At 51.8% G+C, this 19531-nt stretch overlaps 1 protein-coding gene across 6 annotated transcripts; it reads right to left on the reverse strand.

Moving 5' to 3' along the window:
* Positions 1-609: 609 nt before the first annotated feature.
* Positions 610-18720, reverse strand: SESN2 (sestrin 2). Of its 6 annotated transcripts, none has more exons than XM_036444833.2 (10): positions 18713-18720; positions 9604-9669; positions 7544-7741; positions 6977-7159; positions 6654-6866; positions 5816-5966; positions 5203-5321; positions 4741-4931; positions 2915-3059; positions 610-2328 (listed from the first exon to the last, which is right to left on the reverse strand). In XM_036444833.2, exons 2-10 carry the CDS (start codon positions 9658-9660, stop codon positions 2242-2244), a joined length of 1344 nt encoding a protein of 447 aa, XP_036300726.1. In that variant the 5' UTR covers positions 9661-9669; positions 18713-18720; the 3' UTR covers positions 610-2241. The 6 variants fall into 6 exon arrangements, with proteins under 6 accessions (XP_036300726.1, XP_036300723.1, XP_036300721.1 ...); XM_036444830.1 differs by having other exon boundaries at positions 7544-7783; positions 18713-18719; XM_036444828.2 differs by lacking the exon at positions 18713-18720 and adding an exon at positions 17549-18081 and having other exon boundaries at positions 7544-7783.
* Between the last annotated feature and the right edge of the window lie 811 nt (positions 18721-19531).

Below are 19531 nucleotides of genomic sequence, written 5' to 3' on the forward strand. Positions count from 1 at the left end.
GCACTGGCACAGCCTGGGGCTAGGGAGTCACATCTCTCTCCCTTATGCCCAGTTCTATCTCCTTGGTGCTAAAGAGGGAAGGATGAGAAGCAGATAAGCATAATGTGGTGGGGCAGGGGACAGAAGGGGGACCCCAGAGATTCTCAAACAGTCCGCCTCTGCCATAGGGGAGCCTAATAGTGGAAAAAATAGGAAGGCTAAATGCCCAGGCCTGAGGGTCAAGCAGCCCCCAGCCGGAATGGGGCTTCCCCCCTTACTAACCACATGTTCTCAGCAATGTCACTACCTCTGTCCCAATTCCCTCGCAGATTCAGAGAAATGGCCTCCAAGTACCCAGTCAAGGGCCAGGTTTAGTGAAAAAAACAAACAAACAAAAAAACATGCCATTGTAATTCCATAGTGCCTGGCCCGCTACAAATGGGTGAAAGGACTAGATAATGAAGGTACAGAAGTTTCAATGCCAACCACTCCCAATCATGCCATCACTGGGCACAAGTGCCCAGTAGGGTTGGGGCTAGCAGGTCAAGTCCATGATGCAATCACAACTTCCTGCTAAGAGGTGAACCATGAACCTTAGTTAACAGAAAAAAAGAGCCCATTAACAAGCAGTACAAAACAAAACCTTGGTGAACTTTTATTTCTCATTATACAGAACTGGTAGGAAAGCCAAAGACTTCTGCACTTGAACACTGAATACCCCTCCCTGTCCACCCACAGAACATTTACAGCCATCTTGTCCTCTCCAGACTCCAAACCCAGGCTGGACCTCTTCCCTCCTGCCCAGCGTCACTGTGGGAGGGCGGGGAGGTCTGAGGGTGCCAGTCGCTTCCCCATGCCCGCATGGGTATGAAATGTGGCCCACCGACCAGGCTCCTTTCCTGCCCCACCCCAGCGAGGAGGGTCAGAAGCAAGCAGCATGTTGGCCCTCGCCCTTCTTCAGTCCCCTCCTCACCGGCCAGAGAGGAGAGGAGGCACGTACTGCCTGAAGAAGGGCTAGGAAGTCGTAATTCACAGCTTGTTTGCTATAGAAAGTGCCTGGGGTCAGTCCTTGGCTGCTCCTGCCTCTAAGTAATCCACCTAAAACTGAGGAGAGGGGACAGAATCTGGGTGGTCCTTGGAAGGCAGCCGGGAGACTGACCGCAAGAGTGGGAGTCCCGGAGGACCTTCCAAATCCTGCTCGATGTGCAGTTCACTGCTGGCAGGTTGGCCTGAGAAACCCAGGCATGAAAAGTGTCCTTCCCTAGTCTGAAACGGAGGAAATGGGGGTCAAGGAGGTTTGGCAACATAGCCATGGCCCCCTGGCCAGTGGCAGGGCCCGAACAACCCTGGGGTCTCCGAGCTCTCCCACTGGGCCACGTGCCACCGAGAAAGGATCGAGGTTTTGGCAAATATCCGCAGTGGAGCCCGGGAGACAGAAGAGGTGCGAGCTCTGAGGAGAACAGACTGCCCCCTCCTCCTGCTCACACCTTTAGAGGTGAGGCCCTGAAGAGGTTTGGACTTCATCCATAAAGGACCAAAATACAGAGGATTTATAATCGAATACTCCCTACACTTCAAAAGGCAAAGTGACCAAAAAGCTACTTAAATTCTCTAGAGATAGTCTACTTTTTTAATGTGCTTCGTCTCTCCCGGGGCCTCACCACCACCAGGCGTGGGAGAAAAGGAAATGAAATAGGATTGGGGCCATCAGGAAACAAGGGGCTTTGAAGAGGTTTTTGGGGAGGCGGACGCACAGGCCAGCTGTGACCCTGACTTTCACATTGATGGGTTAATGGCAGATGAGAGGGAATGGAATCGGATGACGGAGGAAAAGGAGAGCTGCTCGGAGTGTCAGTCCCTGGCGGTGTTTGCCCCTCTCCCCCCGGGGCCAGTGGGGACCTTTCCAGCCACAGTGCTTGTGGTGGGCCCAACCTGGAGGTACATAAATCCGAACTCGGCCCATTGTACTTCCTGTGCCTCTGCCTCTGGGCTCAGGGGTAGGAAGAGGGCACGGCCCCTGGCGATCTGCTAGTCCTCTTCCAGCTCCCAGGGCCAACGCTGAGATCCCAGAGATCCTGTCCTTCAGTGAGAAACTGTAGGGTGTGGCTCGGGGGCTGCACCTCACACAAAAGCCCACCCCCAGAGTGTGGCGGGTGGGCGTGGGGCAGAAAGGGATTGGGTCTGTCTCCGGACAGAGAAGTTCTTGCAGAGAGGAGGGTGCCTCGAGAGTTAGCGGCTCCGGGCCCAGGTCCTGTGTGGGAGTCAGGTCATGTAGCGGGTGATGGCACGGAGGGCATAGAGCAGGGCGGCTTGCATGCGGGCCTCCAGGAGCAGCAAGTTCACGTGGACCTGGGGCACAGAGGAGGGCTTGTCAGCAAAGGACGTCGGTCCTCGCCGTCCCCATCCCTCCCACGCTGCCGCCACCCCTGACCACTCATCTAATCCTTCTATTTCCTAAGGCTCTGAGCGCTGTGGGGCAAGGACTGCTCAGGAATTTCAAGCATCTTCATCCTTGTTGTGACTCATCTCTTTATCCCCCAAAGCTAAAGTAAGAGCTGCCACTGAGCACGGTTTCGGGATTGGAAGTTGACATTCATTTTCCCATCTCATCCTCCCAGCAATCGAAATGCGGGTGGTGTTTATTCCCATTGTCAAAGTAAAAAGGCTCGACTTGCCCAAGGTTCTACTTCTACTGAGTGACAGCGTTATGATTTCAACCCAGATCCTGCTGGCTGCCATGGAGGACCCTGCAAAGCACATTCCCATCTTATGGGCGAGTCAGTGGAGTCTGAAATCACTTTGTGGAGGAGTACTTAAACCCAATACCATATACTCAGGTATTCTACCTGGCAGTGCAGACTCAGTCTGGCTACCTCACTGGGTCGACCCCTTGCCCTCTCCTGGCCGGGCTTGTCCAGTCCCCCCGCCTCCGTACCTTCTCCGAGTGGCGGAAGTGCCTCCAGAAGAGCCTGTACATCCTCCGGGTGGTCTTCTCTGGGTAGCAGGCCACTGTCTTGATATAGACCTTGAGGTTCCGCTCCAGGAGCTGGTTCACCTCCCCGTAGTCATAGTCGTCATACCTGGAGGAAAAGGCCCAACACACCACTCACCCTCAGCTTCCAGAACTGGCTCCCCTGTTCCAGCCCCACCCTGTGAAAGAAGGAACAGAGAGCAGCAAGAAAAGGCAGAAGGGAGGAAGCAACTAGAAGCTTGGTTCCTCTTAGAAAAATAGCTGATGTCATATATCATAGACCAAGGAATGGATAGAGAATAAGCATGCCTTATTTGGTATCAACTACGTACCATGTGAACATATACTCAAGGAGTTCTTAAAACTATTGTACACTACTGTATACAAAGCTATTACATACAGTATGCTGTATTCATCAGCCTCGTTTTGTAGATGAAACTGAGATTCAGAGAAGTGAAGTCACTTGTCCTAGGTCACACAGGTGGGAACGGGTTTCAGTTCTACCTGGCTCCAAGGTCATATTTACTACTTAGCAGTAAAGGCCATGGGAGATGGGACAGGAGGTGAGTGCAAGTATTTTCCCCGGATAAGGGAGGTGGAAAGGGAAAAAGGGAGCTGGTACTAATTTTATAGATGGGCAAACTAAGGCCTGGAGAAGACAATTAAATTGTTCAAGTCAAAGAGCAAGTTGGTGAGCAGTCTAGAAGCTACTTTCTCATTCGCCAGTCCTGTGAGCCAGTGAGTCATCTCAAATCGAACTGGATGGGAAAGACGGGCTAAAAACTGGAAGACAGGCAGTAGACAAGGTACCAGATTAAGGATCATGTTGGAGAATGGAAGATCCTGGACGTGAGAGCTGGGCAGGAACTAGCCGTGCCTATCCATCCTTGGCCTTCTCTGAGTTAGAAACCTGACAATGACCAGCGGGATGGCAGCCAATTAAGTACAACTCAACCCACCCAGTGAAATATGATTAACCCAGTGAAATATGATTCACATTTATGCCCTTCTAAAAACTGGGGGATTTTTTTTTTTTGGATGCTTGAACTAAACTGTTAAATGAGAAAAGTGAGAAAAGAATCATGGTTCACTAAAATGTGCTCATGTCTGATTAAGTAAAATAAGTGACACGCAAGAAAATATTGTTTTCATAAAATTATATGTATGTTTTGGTTATTTGTTCATGGAAAACAGACAGGAAGGAAATACTTGACAAGAAGAGGAAAGGATGGTTATCATGGATAGTTTTTATTTTCTTCTTTTTGTTATGTTTTCTAAATTTACTAAAAATCAGGCTGCATCTTTTTACAAACATCAAATATATATATATATTTTTTAATGAAATTATAATTTCAACTATACAAAAGCAATTACATAAGAAAGAAAAGAAGCAATATAGAAAAAGGTCATAGCCCAGCCTGCGTGGATCAGTGATGAGCATCTACCTATGAACCAAATCACGGTTTGATTCTTGGCCAGTGTGGGGCATTCAGGAGGCAGCCGATCAATTATTCTCTCTCATCACTGGTATTTCTCTCTCGCTCCCCCTCTCTCTCTCTGATTATATATACAGTTATCTCTATGGAGTGGGATTAAAGTGTTTCATTTATAAAGTTCAAACAGTAAGCACATTTATTATCTTTTGTAATCAGCAAAGAAAAAAATTTGTTTTGAAAAATAGCATAGGCAGAAAGAAAGGAAAAGAAAAAAACAAAAAAAGGAAACCACTGTGAGTGCAGTCTCAGGACGTGCAGTGCACACACGTCCTGGATGAGGAGACGTGTGCCTACCTGATGCCGAAGACGCAGTGGATGTAGTTCCAGATGGCCCTGCGGAGCATGGAGGTGTCCACTCCGCTGTGCATGGCCATGGTGTTGTAGGTGAGGCTGTAGGCTGCCTGGAACTTCTCATCCAGCAGCTGCCCACCCTCCGGGTAGAGCCTCTGGATCAGGGAGTAGCCATGGTCTTCCCAGGTATAATCCTGAGGAACAAGAGAAGGGATCAATAAACGGCCCAAGGCTGGCCAGAGAGACCCCATCCTCTGGAGCACACCTCCCCACCCCACAAATCTAAGCTACTGCTTAGTCTGGGCTGGAGAAGCCAAGAGGGATGCACTTAGGGCACAGATGGGTCCCTTCATGATCCAGAGTCTCCCACTTCTCTCAAGGGAGAGAAGGTACCCACTCTATCACACAGACCACCCTCTCCTTGACTGTAAATCAGGAGCAATGCCAGACCAGTGGGAGACCCACCTGGGCACGGAAGGTGGGAGGCGCCTGAGTCCCTCGCCGGGTGAAGTCCTCGTATCCGAAAGTGGGGTCTTCCACGAAGCACAGCATGTCTGGGTGTGGAGAGGACTCCAGGATGTCAGCTGAGAATATGAGAAAGAGGTCACCGTGAGGCCAAGGCATGGGGCTCAGAGATCTTCACTCCTGAGGAACCATCAGAGTGGGGCCAGGCCACGCAGTCTAAGGCCAGAGAGAGCTCCTCCCTACCGCGAGTGGAGCCAGGATTCCAATGGGAGGGGGCGAGTCAGGCCCAGGGCTGAGGCCCCAGTAATAATAACAGTCATGGCAGCAGTAGTTATTTATGGAGCCACGCATGCTGGGCTGGGCTCCGTGTGAAGAGCTTTGCTTTTCTGTTCCATTTACCCTACACATCAATCCTTTATGTGTGAGGAGACAGGCCCCAAAGCAGGAAGTGAGTTATTAGTGGTCCCTCGGACAGGAAGCCTCACACAGGCAGATTCAAACTGAGGTCTGACCCCAACATACAAGGGATGCAGCACCCAGAGGGGCTGCTCCTCAGCAGAGGTGGCAGAAGAAGGGGGCAGGCCCTAGAACCTGGACGCCTGTGATCCCGTACCCGAGGGGGTCACCAGCAGGCTCTCCGACTTCTCCAGCTCAAAGCGGCTCTCCATCTCCTCCTGAGACGCTCCCTCGTCCCGCAGCAGGCTCTCCTGCAGCTGCCTCATGCGCTCCAGCAAAGCCTCCACATCCCGAGCGGCCTCGAAGCTCTGCAGGGGAGACCGAAGATGGCAGTCCGCTCCTCCCGGCTACCCCAAGACAGTCCACACACCTTTCCCACAGGCCAGGCCTTCTGAACGGGGAAGTTTAAGAAGCTCCAGAGTCAGCCCTGGCCCAGGTAGCTCATTTGGTTGGAGCGTCATCCTGATACACCACGTTGTGGGTCTGACCCCTGGTCAGGGCACATACAAGAATCAACCAATGAATGCATAAATGAGACAACAAATAGATGATCCTCTCTCTGTCTGTCTCAGATCAATCAATAATTTAAAAAACACAAAACTACAGAGCAGACATGTCTTCTCTGAGCATCAATTACCCTCACAGGTAAGGGACTTTTAAAATAGCTGTGTTTTCTAAATAAAACAAACAAGGCCGCCTTACAGAATAAGCAGCAAACTCTGTATTCTGAAAGCAGTAAAGCCAGGAGACTTTAAGTCTTGGAGCTGCACGTTGAGGGGCCAGTGACATGGTTCTTTCATCTGGTCCTCACAGCTCGTTATGAAGCAGTGGTCTTTGTCCTCACCGGATAGATGAGGAAGTGGAACTTCAAAGTCAAACAACTTCTCTAAGGCTTATCTCTGGGAGGCGGTGAAGCAGTGGCTTCTGTCTAGGGACAACAGGCCATGCCAGCTCCGCATGCACCCCCCACCCCCCATCCCGGGCCGGTGACTTACCCCGGAATTGTTCAGTGAGTCTCTGCTGGGGGGGCTGCTCTGCTCGCTGGGGGGTGAAGGTGCCTGGGGCACAGGGCTGCCCTCCAGGTCCCCCTCGGGGAGGATGCCACAGCCAAACACGAAGGAGGCCAGTGAGTGGCAGTGGGTGAGCAGGACCAGGGCCTGGATGAGCTCCGCCAGGGACCAGCTGTGCTCACCCGTCTTCAGCAAGGCCTGGAGAGGAAAGAAGGCCAGACGTGCTCAGTGCCTGCCCCCGGGCTGACTGCCAGACCCCAGCCCAGCCCCTGTGCTGCCTCGGGGACCTGTATCTCTACCCACTGTACCTGGATGTGCTCCTTGGTGATGAGCCATGGGCGATGTGCCAGCAACTTGTTGATCTCATTAAGCTTGCGTAACTTCTCAGGGGCCCGGTGGAGGCCAAGCAGCCACTCCGGGTCACCGCCAGTCTGCAGAAACTCGGCCATGTGGGAGCCCACCAGGTAGGAGCACTGGTGGCGAGCAGCAGCCTATGGAGGTAAGGGCACACATAGTGTGAGCTTAGGTCATGCTATTCTCTCTGTGCCCCATTCAGCGCGAGTACCCCGTGGAAGGTGACATCCTAGATCTCATTGTTGCTTGAGAGGCAGGGAATTTGGGTTCTAACCCCAGCTCTGCCACTGGCTTGTTGTGACCTTGGGCAGGTCATTTACTCCTTTATGCCCCAGTTTCCCAAGCTGTGGCACAGGCACTAAAGATGCCTCTTTTTTAAAATTCTGTAGTCAAATAAAGCCAGGGCTTTCTCCTCCTCATCATCTACGGAATCAGTTCGGAAAGTCCCCAGCTAAGAGATCTGGGGACCGAACCCCCCACCAGGTGGCCACCCTAGGAGACTCAGGGTCAGACAGGCTCACCATGATGGCAATGTAGTGGCGCCAGGAGCTGGCCAGGGGCCCATCTGTGTGCAGCAGTAGGTAGTGCAGGCGCCAGAATCTGCTAAGGTAGTCAGGGTGCAGGCCCATCACCACTGCCAGGTTGTCCACGCGCCCACAGGACATCAGTGCCTCCAGCCCCAGGTTCTGCTCGAGGCTCTCAGCTCCCTCCTGAAGGACCTGCCAAGCAAAGGTGAGGAGAGGATGGGTTCCGCTCTCGTCCTTCCTCCCAAAGAGACCAGCACATTCATTACAGCGGGATTATAATAGCAAGAAACTGAAAACAACCGTGTCCCAAAAGAGAGTCAGAGAGTAAAAGGTATTTCATTAAGTGATCAAATACTTACCAAATATCTTACATAATAATAACCAATACTTTGATAATGCTTACCAGGTGCCAAGCACTGTTTGAGCACTTTATATGTATTTACTCATTTAATTCTTACAAGTATGAGATAATTCTATTCTCCATTTTTAGATAGAAAAACTCAGGCACAGAGATGAAAATACAGTTATCTCTGGCCTTCATGGAGCTTCGGTTTTAACAGTGCAAAACTGCACAGCCAAGGAGAGTGGGGGCAAAATAGCTGAGCCTTCCCGAGTGCTATCTCCGCCGAGGGCTGAGTTTAGAGCGTCCCCTGCATTACCTCATTGGTTTTTCCCCATTATCTTGTGCGGTGAACACTACTTTCCCTCCACTGACAGACGAGGAAATCAAGGCCCAGAGAAGTTTCATTCCTTGCTCAAGGTTACAGATCTAGTAAATGACAAAACCAGGATTCAAATCCAGATTGACCCCAAAGCCTATTTCTTTTCTTTATTTTAAGAGGAGTGGTTCTTTCTTTTTTGATTTCCGAGAATGGAGAGAGGAGAGGGAGAGGGAGAGGGAGAGAAACATCAATAATGAGAGAATCATTGATCAGCTGCCTCCTACAACTCCCCCCCCCCCCCACACACACACACTGGGGATTGAGCCCACAACCCAGGCATATGCCCTTGACTGGAATTGCACTCGGGACCTCTCAGTCTGCAGACCAACACTCTATCCCCTAAGCCAAACTGGCTAAGGCAGGAGTGGTTATTTCTAAATGAAAATATAAAATACAAGCACAACACTTGAGCTTCATATTCTGGGCTGCAGACATGAATAACTAGCTAGTGGTTGTTTATTTTCCATTTACAAAGGGTGGAGGGAACTGGGGGCTTAGACATTTGTTAACAGTTCATTAACTACTTGGCCTACATGTTCAGGAGAGAAAAGGGGACAAGAAAACAGTTCTTTCCAAAGAAAAAGAAGAAAACTATTATTTAGAAATTTTCTGTGCATGTGCTTTGAAGGCACCCACACACACCAACTCCACACTAGAATATCAGTTCCATGACAGCAAGGATTTTTGTCTGTCTTATTATCTGTGGTGTCCCCAGCACCCAGGACAGTACCGGACACAGATTAATCATCCAATTGCTATCTGCTAAAAACATGGAGAAAAAAAGAATGATGAGACTCAGTAAGTGAAAGAGGTCTCTGTTGTAGTAAGTGAGAAAACAGAGCAAAACAATAAACTCCCCCCAAAAACATGCTGTAAACTATGACCCTGGTTCTGTATGGGGCAGAAAACACACACCAGAAAACAATGGCAAATGGTTAAGTAACACTGCTTACTTCACAGGGGAGAAGGAGATTCTGAAACATTGGAAAGTTTTTTATAATGAACATATACTACTGAAGTAAAATAAAACTTTAATATATGCACAGTCAAGAATGAGAAGATAAACACAGATGGTTCTACCTTCTTGAGGAAAAGCAGGCCTTGTTCTGGGAATCGAACGTTTGTTCATTTCCTAGCTGCGCTATGGCCACTGTATCTCTTTGAGCCTGTTCCTTCCCAGCAAAATGGGGTTAATGTGCCTGCTTCCTAGAGCTGGTCTGAGTCAGGAACCCGAAGGGATAGCTTCAAAACTGCTATTTCAAGAGACACCAACTCAGTGTTCCATGTTCCGACTTCCCAGCGACCAACAATTCCTAACCCTTCCAGGCTTACCTCCTCCACGGGGATGAAGGCGCTGGGCCCGCGAGGGCCCCCCCGAGCCCACCTCATCCTCTGCTCCTAGAAGGAAACACAGCATGGTTAGTTGGAGGTTCAAGAGGGGAGGAAAAGGAAAGTGCTCTCTGGTTTTCTCTTACCCAGGGGACTACAGTGAATTTGAAAACCTCCTTTCTGATGTAACCTGCCCGGAGGAGTCATTTGGGAGATACGCACCCGTTTGGTGGGTGGAGAGAGAGCAAACAGAGGGCTTGCCCCACAGGCTGGGCTCCTCAGAAACTGGGCAGGGACTCAGGAGCCCAGTGCGGGGTAGGGAGGGCCTGGGAAAGGGGAGTACACAGCCACCATCCTGCACATCTCCAGGAGACCACCTTCCTGGAAGCCCCGGAGAATCCATGCAAGAACCCCCTCACTTACATCCGGAAACCAGGTTACCGAGATTCCCAGGGTGCAGCTGCAGTCTCTCAAATGGTCATTTCTTCATCCCTCTCACCATCACCACCTCTCAGACCGCTACCATCTCTTGTCTGGACTACCAACTACAGGCTCACCAATGATCTCCCTGCCCTACCCTACCCATTCCTCTACCAAATTAACAAAAAAATAATAATAAATAAAACATGCCCCCTGCCGAAACCGGTTTGGCTCAGTGGGAGAGCGTCAGTCTGTGGACTGAAGGATCCCAGGGTCGATTCTGGTCAAGGGCATGTACATTGGTTGTGGGCACATTCCCGGTAGGGGGTGTGCAAGAGGCAGCTGGTCGATGTTTCTCTCTCATAGACGTTTCTAGCTCTCTATCTCTCTCCCTTCCTCTCTGTAAGATATCAATAAAATATATATTTTTTTAAAAAAAAATGCCCCCTGAGCACCAACTCTTGGAATAGGAGCAGACTTAGTATGTGACCTTGGTGGTTTCTAAAGAGGGCAACCTTTCTATCGCCAGAGTCAACGTTATGTGCAAATCTGATCAACTGGCTTAAAACTCTGTCTCCACCTCCCTTACCTTTGAGATAAGTTAGAGGGAATCCGGCCCAGTCCTCCCACTAGCCATTCCTTTTGCAGAGCTAACTTTTACAGTCTTCCAGGGCCAGGGAAACTTCTTTCAGACCCTCCTCTGTGATCCCTCGTTCCCAGTGCTTTTGCTTCTGAAAACATTGTCTTCTAACTTGTGTGAATTAGGTCTCCCTACTGCCAGATCACTTTCTGTGGACAGCGGGGCCAGGTCATTCATACTAGCTATGAATTAAGAACACAAAGAAAGCACAGAGGCACAGGGCATGCGTGGCTGACAGCAGCAGCTCTTCCGACATGCACATATTGGAGCTTCTTTGGAAACCACCAATGATGTGCTCATTAAATCTGCTCCTAGGCCTAGAGGTGAGGTTCACAGAGGATGTTTTACTTATTCATTTGCTTTAGTAACTGCAAGGGGGACTCTCAGCACTGGCCTGGCCTCAGAAAGAGTCTACCCGGCCCTATTCGGTTTAGCTCAGAGATTGGCCTGCAGACTGAAGGGTCCCGGATATGATTCAAGTCAAGGGCATGTACCTTGGCTGCAGGCTCAAACACCAGCCCTGGTCAGCAACCAATTAATGTGTCTCTCACATCAATAGTTTCTTTCTCTCTGTTTCTCCCCGGCCCCTTCACTCTTCTAAAAATCATGGAAAATTTTTGAGTGAGGATTAAAAGAGAGAGTGAGAAACATTACCCAAAGCAGTTATACCTTCACTGGACAGAAACAGAAATAACTCTCCCCATCTCAGTAAAATCCAGACTTATTAGCAATGGACCTACCTTTCCAGGAACTAAATAACTGCACCTTCCTTCTCAGAGGGTCAAAACGCCCCTGAGGAAGGCAGAGTCGGGGCTCTGAAAGCGGACAGGGAAAGAACAACGGGACCTGGAAGTCCCCATGTGAATAATTCTGCCACTAACTTGCTGTGTGCCCCTGAGAAAGTAACCTAAACTCTCTGGGACAGAGACGATAGCTGGGCTGATAACCCAGGTCCCTTTCAGCCCACACTTCTGGGAGCTACCAGGCCAGGCGGGTCCAAGTCTAGCATAGAAACCACCAGAAGCCCCAAGCACTCCTGTTCCAGCTTCCCCTCCTCCCTCACCAAAGAGAAAAAGCCTAACAGCTCTGTGTGGGAGATAAGAATTGCTGACTCCACAAAAAGGGCCTCCCCCTCAGGGGACGTGAGGACAGAGAGAAAACCACAGCCAGGTGGGGTGGGGAAGGGCAGGGTGGAACTGGGGTTTGGGGGTTGGGGGGATAGAAGGCCCACTAGAGTGCTAGCGAGGTACAGGGAACAGCCCTGGGAGTCCCATTTCACTCTAAGGTCTGCCCCACGAGCTGTCACCTGTGGGTCTTAGGTGATAAGTCTGGATCCAACAACACTGTCAGCCCTGATGAGGATGAGGATCGAGTACAGTAAAAGTTAGGGGCTCTGACAACTGCCTAGGCTCCAATGACATCTCCACCACCTCCTACCTATGTGAGCCTCAGTTTCCTCAACTAATAATGGCTAATAGTACCTGCTTTTACTGGGTAGTTATAAGGATTTAATGAGATAATGCCCTCACCTCTGTACCTCTATCACAGTAAGCACTGAATAGAAATCAGCTATCATTTTTCAAACAATGACATCTCAACCCAAGCAATACTCCAGAGTCCCTTTGAAAGCTTTTACAAAATACCAGTGTGCGCCATCCGGTCTGGCTCAGTATACAGCATATTAGCCGGTGAGCCAAAGGGTCCTGGGTTTGATTCTGGTCAAGGGCAGGCATGTTGGTTGCAGGCTCCTTTCCTGCCTGGGCCCAAGCCCGGGCCTGCCCTGGTCCGGCGCATACAGGAGACAACCCATAGATGTGTTTCTCTCACATCAGTGTTTCTCTCTGTCTCTCCCTCTCTCTTCCACTCTCTATAAAATCAATGGGAAAATATCCCCAGGTGAAGATTAACAATAAGGTTCTGCCTCCAGCAATTATAATTTCATTGGGTGGGCACAGCATAGTTTATAGCCAGGGTTTGTAAGGCAGTGGGCTAAGAGCTTTCCAGGTGGAGCCAAAATTAATCTGTGCATTCAACAAATGTTTTTGATGTCTACATTTTGGGTAGCAACAGTACAGGAGTAAAAAGACAAAGTCTCAGCTTTCACAGAATTTATAATCACAAATAAACAAATTATGACTAGGATTTCAAATCATAGATTATATGAAGTAAATTAAATAAAGCAATGATGGGGTCGGGGTGGGTGATATGCAATCTTGTAGGCCGAGTAGACAGAGAAAACCACTGAGCCAGGACGAGGTAACTTTTGAGCTGATATCTAAATATCAAATATCTAAATGAATTGATTAGGCAGCAGGGCCAGCATTCCACTCAGAACAGAAATTGCAAAGCTTTGAAGGCAAGTCCAAGTAGATTCTAACCAGTGCTCTGATACTAGGAATGCTTCTCTGACCTTGACACCCAGAACTTCAGAGGAAGCAGACAGGGCAGGAGATGCCAAGAGATGATGCCTCTGAATCAGCTCTCCCCTGTTCCCTGGGACAGGGAGTCAACAACAACAATAATAATAATGATGATGATGATGATGGTAGATAACAACCATGACTACCATTGGCTAAGCTTGTATTTCACACGCACTTTAAGGCAAGAACTACTACTAAGATGCCTGTTTTACAGATGAGGAGGAGGGCTCAGAGAGAGTCACTTTTAGTCACTCAGCCAAGGAGGTAGCAAAATTGGGATCCAAACCAGGTTTCTTCAACAGCAGACACTATTCCCATTCTCTGAACTTCTCAAGGTCTCAGCAGCCCCAAGGCTTTGCATCTGGGGGTCACCAGGATTGAGGAGCTCCTTCTCCCCTGCCCATATCCCCCGAGATCCAGTACCCCCAATCACAGCACCTGTCATCCTGCACCGTTTCTTACCTTGAGGGTGCACACTGGAACTACTTCCCTGTTTTTAACCCCAGTGTCTGGCACAGAGCAGTCCAACAGAACTTTCGGCAATGAAGGGGCAGTCTATCTGCATGTCAAAGATGGTAGCCCCTAGCCATGGGGGCTGAGCATTTGAAATGTCACTAGTGCAACTAAAACCTGAATTTTAGTTTTCAAAAGTTATCAAAATGTAAATAGCCACATGTGGCTAAGGGCTACCATACTGGACAGTGCAGTTTCAGCACACATGTTAAAGGAAAATCCTCTCCCTCACCCCAGGTTATAGATTAAAGAAAGGAAACAGAGGGGGAAGGTGACCTACCACAATAACACGGCTAGTAGGGGCAGAGGGAAGATCACCGGTTACTGCTCCTATAGTTCCAACTGAGGGGGTCCCTCAGGGCAGCAAGAACACTAAGGAGTCAGCCCTCTGGGAGGGTTCCAGGCAAGTTGTGAAAAGAGGATAACCACCTCAGAGCTCAGTGCCTGGCTCCGAATTTAAGTGCTTGCTAAAGGTTAGTCCTTCTATTCGCTTAGGCACTTGTACACAGTTTCCATCTAATCTTCATCAGTTTTGGGGTGGGGGTGGGGATCTCTATTTTGCACCCGAGGAAAGACTAAGGTTCCAAAGGTTAAGTACCAGATGACAGGGGGCCAGTCTGTCTGAGATTTAAACTCAGCCTCTTGGAGTAGCCCCGGCCTTTAGCCCTGGTATCCTGTGCACAGCCTGCAGCCCCAGGACTCAGCGACAGACACCTGCGAAGTCACTCTGCCAGCTGGGAAAGGGCAGAGACTCCCCCACCCCCGTCCCCGTCCCCACCCCCACCCCGTGAGCAGCTACGGTCTGCTGAACCCAGATACATGCCTGGGCTTACACCTGAGAGGGACACATAGCCAAGCAGCCTCGGACCAGCCTTGGGGGAGGGGAGTGTGCGTGGTGCCTCAAACTTACCCTGGGCGGGGACTAGGCTAAGAGCTTTACACATCTGATCTGGCTGATTTCTCCCAACCAAGTGGAGGGAAATAGGTCCTATTATCCCTTCTTCAGAGACAGCTCACGGGAGCTCTTTCTGAGTCCTGCTCCAGACAAGCACGGCTCAGATCCAACGTCAAAGCCTCACAGTTCACAAGGGTCAGCTAAGCCAGGAGGGGCAAACAGTTACCAGCACTCACTAGGTGCTAAGCACAGTGCCGGGGATGTGGCCTACAGAGTGTTTCCAGCCCAGCAAGGGCAGCAGACGAGACATGCCCGATTATACAGCTGTCACACTGTCACTGGGATAAAAAGCTCCTACAAAGGAGAAGGGGGCCTGGGAGAGGATATGCAGAGGGGCCTTATCTATTGAGGGGGGAGGCGTCCCTGCGGACATGATGTTTGAGGAAGTGATTCTTGAGCCTAATCAGAGCCCTGAGCACATACTGACAATACTTGAAAGGGTGTGTGAAGTGATGGTGGCTGAGGGGCCCATACAGGTGGGTCTTCCCTTGGACCTCGGCTTCCAGGCTTTGTAAGTTCCGCACTTGCTGTCTTCTAAGGAGCCCTCTTAATGCAGACATCCTCCCAAGGTCCTCTTTAAGAGAAAATATGTAGAGGGTTCAGACATCACCCACTTGCCCTCTCAGACCTGTGGCTTCTTCCATCGAAGGGCCACTCCCTCACAGCTTGCCCAGACCGCTTCCCAGGCACGGTCCCCAAGAGGCAGGGACCAACTCTCCTCAGCACACCCTGTGAGACTCTGGGGAAGAGATATGAACGGATGATGGCCACATCCTACAAGAGCCAGCGTTTCTGACAAGGTTGCTGTGTTCCAGGTATTGTGCTTTGGCCTTTGTATTCTCAGTCAATTCTCCCAACAGTCCCTCGGAGATGCTATTGGATCTGAAAGGAAGATGCAGGTCTGAGGAGTGATCACTTGGCCACGTTCACACAGCAAGTGAGTGGGAGGGCCAGTCCTTGAACTCAGAGCTCTGCCCAGGTGCTCTTATTGTTATTATTACTATTGCTAAGCCTCACCTGAGGATATGCTTAGAGAGAGGGAGGGAAAAATCGATCGGTTGCCTTCCATACAGGCCCTGACCTGAGATCGAACCTGCCACCCAGGAAGGAATGTGCTCAACCAATCGAGCCAGCCTGGCCGGGCTAGGTGCTCTTAATAAATACCACAGCCTGGCCGGTGTGGCTCAGTAGGTTGAGCATCGTCCTGTGCACTGAAAGGTTGCCGGTTGATTCCTAGTCAGAGCACATACCTGGGTTGCGGGTTTGATCTTGTCAGGGCACATACAGAAGGCAACCAATGATGTTTCTCTTTCTCCTTAAAAAAATCAATGAAAAGATCTTAAAAAAAAAAATTACACCAGGTTCTTAAATAACATTGTTTCATTCAACATTGTTACCAATTAGCCTATGGTAAGGTTAGGTTCCTTATGCATCATTTTTGCATAGTCATAGAACCTACAGACCATGTTAAATTAGGATTTAACTGTATTTCCATTTTTAAAAATATATATATTTTTTTATTTCAGAGAGGAAGGGAAAGGGAGAGAGAGACAGAAGCATCAATGATGAGAGAGAATCATTGATACCAGGCATGTGCCCTGACCGGGAATCAAACTGCGACCTCCTGGTTCATAGGTGGATGCACAACTACGGGGCCCTGCCCGCCGGGCTGTATTTCCATTTTCTCACAAAGAAGGGAGCAGACTCAGAGTGGAGTGGCTTGGTCAAAGTCACACAGCTGAGAATGGGCAGAAGCAGGTTTTATTCCCCCACCTGTGGCTCCTAAACCACGATGGGGAAGGGTAAACAGAGTCACGGAAACCGCAGGGCACACCCATCCACTGCTGGAGGCAGGACCTCCCCAGACACCACGATGCTCAGAGGGGCCCCGCCGTTTGCCCAGGATGGCCGTTTAGTACGAGCAAGTGCCTGGCTCCCAGCCGCAGTGACCCCTGGTGCCACTCTCCAGGCCAGAAAACCGAAGAAACAAACAAAGCTCCCTGCAGTGCCAAGCACGTTCGGAAATCCTAGAGGCGCCCGGGCCAAACAAAATACATGAGCTCCTCTGGGCTGGTAGTGAAGAGAGCGTCTCCATCCTCCCTCCTGGACCTCGATTTCTCCTCCTGTAAAATGGGACTGCAGTGTATGTAGCTCATCCTAGTATTTTGCTAGTTTAGTCCGGAGGACTCCGAGAAAAGGCAAAACCCGAGCCTGGAATCTAATGGGTGCTTTATACGATGATATCTATCCATTATCGATGGCGGTGGTGACGGTGGGGGTGGGGGGTGGGGGCCTAGGGGAGGCGAATTGTCAGAGGAGGCCCAGCCTCAGTCCCAGCCTCCCTGCAAAGGGGGTCCCTGCGAAGCAAACTTCTGAGACCTCAGACCACTCGGCAGAGCACAGCCCAGTCCGCGCTGGATGTGGGAGCTGTGGCCGGGGTGCTCCCTTCTCCCCAGAGCTCTGGCCGCCGCCGCGTCCCCGGGAGCCGGCCAAGGCCCGGAAGCAACGGCGCCCCCTCCCAAACTGGGGTGCAGGTGGGGGAGGCGGGGGGACGGGAGCGGGGACGCATCCCACCTAGAAGGAGCCGCCCGCCCGCCCGCCCGCCCGCCGGCCCGGGGACCGGAGCCTCCGGGAGGAGTGGGGGGGGAGGAGGAGGGTCGGGCCGCCGCGGCGGAGATTTGCCCGGACTTGACGACTCCCACGGCCCGAGCCCAAACCCCAGGCCGCTGGAGAAGGCTCTCTCTCCGCTCATTGGCCGGGATCCGCGGGGGCCGAGGGCTCCGCACGCCCGGGGGGAGGGGAGGGGCGGAGAGGGTCGAGGCTGCCAGTTGATGCAACCCCGCTCGGGGTTTACGCGCTGCACTCCCCCTTCCCGAGCCGGGGGCGGAGGAAACGGGGGGGCGGAGGGGGGCGGGGGCTGCGCACCGGCTCAGCCCAGGCGAGCCCGGAGCTCGGACGAGGCTCGGGGTTCGAGGGAAAAGTGGCGCGGCCGCTGCTTACCTCCCCGGCCCCCGGGCTGCTGCTGCTGCTGCTGCTGCTGCCGCCGCCGCCGCCGCCGCCCCGGGAGAACGGCAGGTAGCCCTGCAGCTCCGGGCGGCACTCCGAGTCCGCGACGATCATGGTGTGCGCCAGGACCCGGCCGCAACGGGCCGCCGACCCGGGCGCCGACCCGGGCACCGACCCGGGCGCCGGAGGGGGTGGCGGCCGGACGCCCTCAGGAAGCCGGGACCGGGGGCCGCAGGGGAGGTTCTAGAAGCCGGGGTGCCTCTCCCTCTCAGAGTCCAGGAACGGCCGCTGCCTCGCTGCACTCGCCTGGCGTCCGGCTCCCGGAGGGCGGGCGGGCGGGCTCGGAAGCCCGGGACTGGCCGCGGCGCGCTGTGTCTCACGGCCCGGGGCGCCCCTCAGGTCCGCAGTGGCGAGCGCTGCCGGCGGACGCGGCGCTGCTCGGCATCCCCGCCGCGGAACTGCCAGCCTGCGCCGCTCTGACACCGGCGGCGCCGCTGCGGTCCCCGGCGGAGGGCGGGGACACAGGAGCCCCGCGCCGCAGCCAATCAGGGGCCTGTTTCCTAGGGGGGCGGGGCGACACCCTCCTCAGGAGCCAGTGGCCCAGCCAATCCGCGCCGGGCAGCGCCCGGGAACTCTGGGAGCTGTAGTCAGCCCGGCACCACGAATGCTGCAAACTTTTGCCAAAGGGATTTTAGTCAGATTGTTGACTCAATGCCGGACGAGAGTGACGGCCCGGAGAGTCATTACGAGCTGCATGATGAAACGGGACTTCACCGGGCTGGGCCGTGGAGCCAGGTGTGAAATCCCTCCCAAGTACGTTCTGTAGCTTTTCAGTTCCTGGAGGGACTGGTTTAGGGTTCAGGAGAGGTGGTGCTAATTGTAGAGCCAGATCTGGGCACACACCCCTGTACCCCTGGTCTCCGGGAGGACTCCGCCCTTAAAATGTATCAGACACAGAGAATCCACCTTATTTGTAGGGTCTCTGGGAAAGCCTTCCTTCTTTGAAATGTCCTTGGCAACAACCGCCCAGTCCAACTTAGTCCCTATTGCTGCAGGTGTCTCTCCCTACTGCTCCTTTGAGTCTCGGGTCCTTTTTTCATCCCTGCCATCCGTTTCTAGAAACTTTCTAATAAGGCGGTCCACTGGATCTTTTCTCACCTCTCTGGCCCCCTTTATCCTCCCACCCCTGGAACATGGATGCTTCCCTAGTTTGTTTGTATCCCTCATCTATCCAGACATAGTCTCCGTCCTTGATCTCATTCCTTTCCCGGCCTTCAACTCTCCCTTTGGGAGAAAGTCTCTTCCACCAGCCCCTCAGCACCTGTAAGCTGATTGAATCTTCCGTACCCTTCCCACAGATTCTCTTCCTTCACAGTGTTTCTTCAGAGATCCACTTTTTGTTTCAATTTTAAAGCCATTGTTTACTCTGAATAGAGAATCATGGCTGGAGCAAGTGGACTAAATGACCTACAAGGTCCCCTCTGGGACTTCGGAGTCTAGGCTTCTGATTCCAAAGATGCCCCGTATGGCTTGGTCTACTGCCTCCAACTTCTTGGGAGAAGGAAATTAATCTCACCCAGGGCACTTGAGATTTGGATCTCCTTTATAAGACCCGTCACTTTCTACCTTGTATTATAATTTTCTGTGGGCAGGTCTTATCTGACCCTTTGGATTCTGAGTTATTTGAAGATAGGGTCCCACATCTTCGTCTTCTGCCACATGCCACCTAGCCTGATGTTCTGGCCTTCAAGCCTTTCTTCCAGAAGTTCCCTCTGCAAATCTCTGCCTACTGAAATCCTACCCAGCATTCAGTGTCTTCATTCATGTTTGTGGCCTGAGAGAAGGCTTTGAAACGCCACTTCCTAGCGAAAGCATTGCTTCTTCAGCTCAGCTCAGAGTCCTCTCTCCCACTCCTCAACACATTGTTTCTACCTCTTTATACCACTGGTCTTCAACATGATGCAGCTTCTCTCTGAC

Source organism: Pipistrellus kuhlii, unplaced genomic scaffold (assembly GCF_014108245.1).
Source record: "Pipistrellus kuhlii isolate mPipKuh1 unplaced genomic scaffold, mPipKuh1.p scaffold_m20_p_2, whole genome shotgun sequence".
Lineage (NCBI taxonomy): Eukaryota > Metazoa > Chordata > Mammalia > Chiroptera > Vespertilionidae > Pipistrellus > Pipistrellus kuhlii.

What these genes read in the sequence shown, in the direction of transcription:
- SESN2 (XM_036444828.2), bottom strand. Translation starts at nt 17,668, where the DNA reads ATGATCGTCGCGGACTCGGAGTGCCGCCCGGAGCTGCAGGGCTACCTG. An exon ending in GCCACTACATTGCCATCATG is followed by an intron (nt 7,160 to 7,543) that starts GTGAGCCTGTCT and finishes TTACCTCCATAG; the next exon opens with GCTGCTGCTCGCCACCAGTG. An exon ending in CTCCCACCTTCCGTGCCCAG is followed by an intron (nt 4,932 to 5,202) that starts GTGGGTCTCCCA and finishes CTTGTTCCTCAG; the next exon opens with GATTATACCTGGGAAGACCA.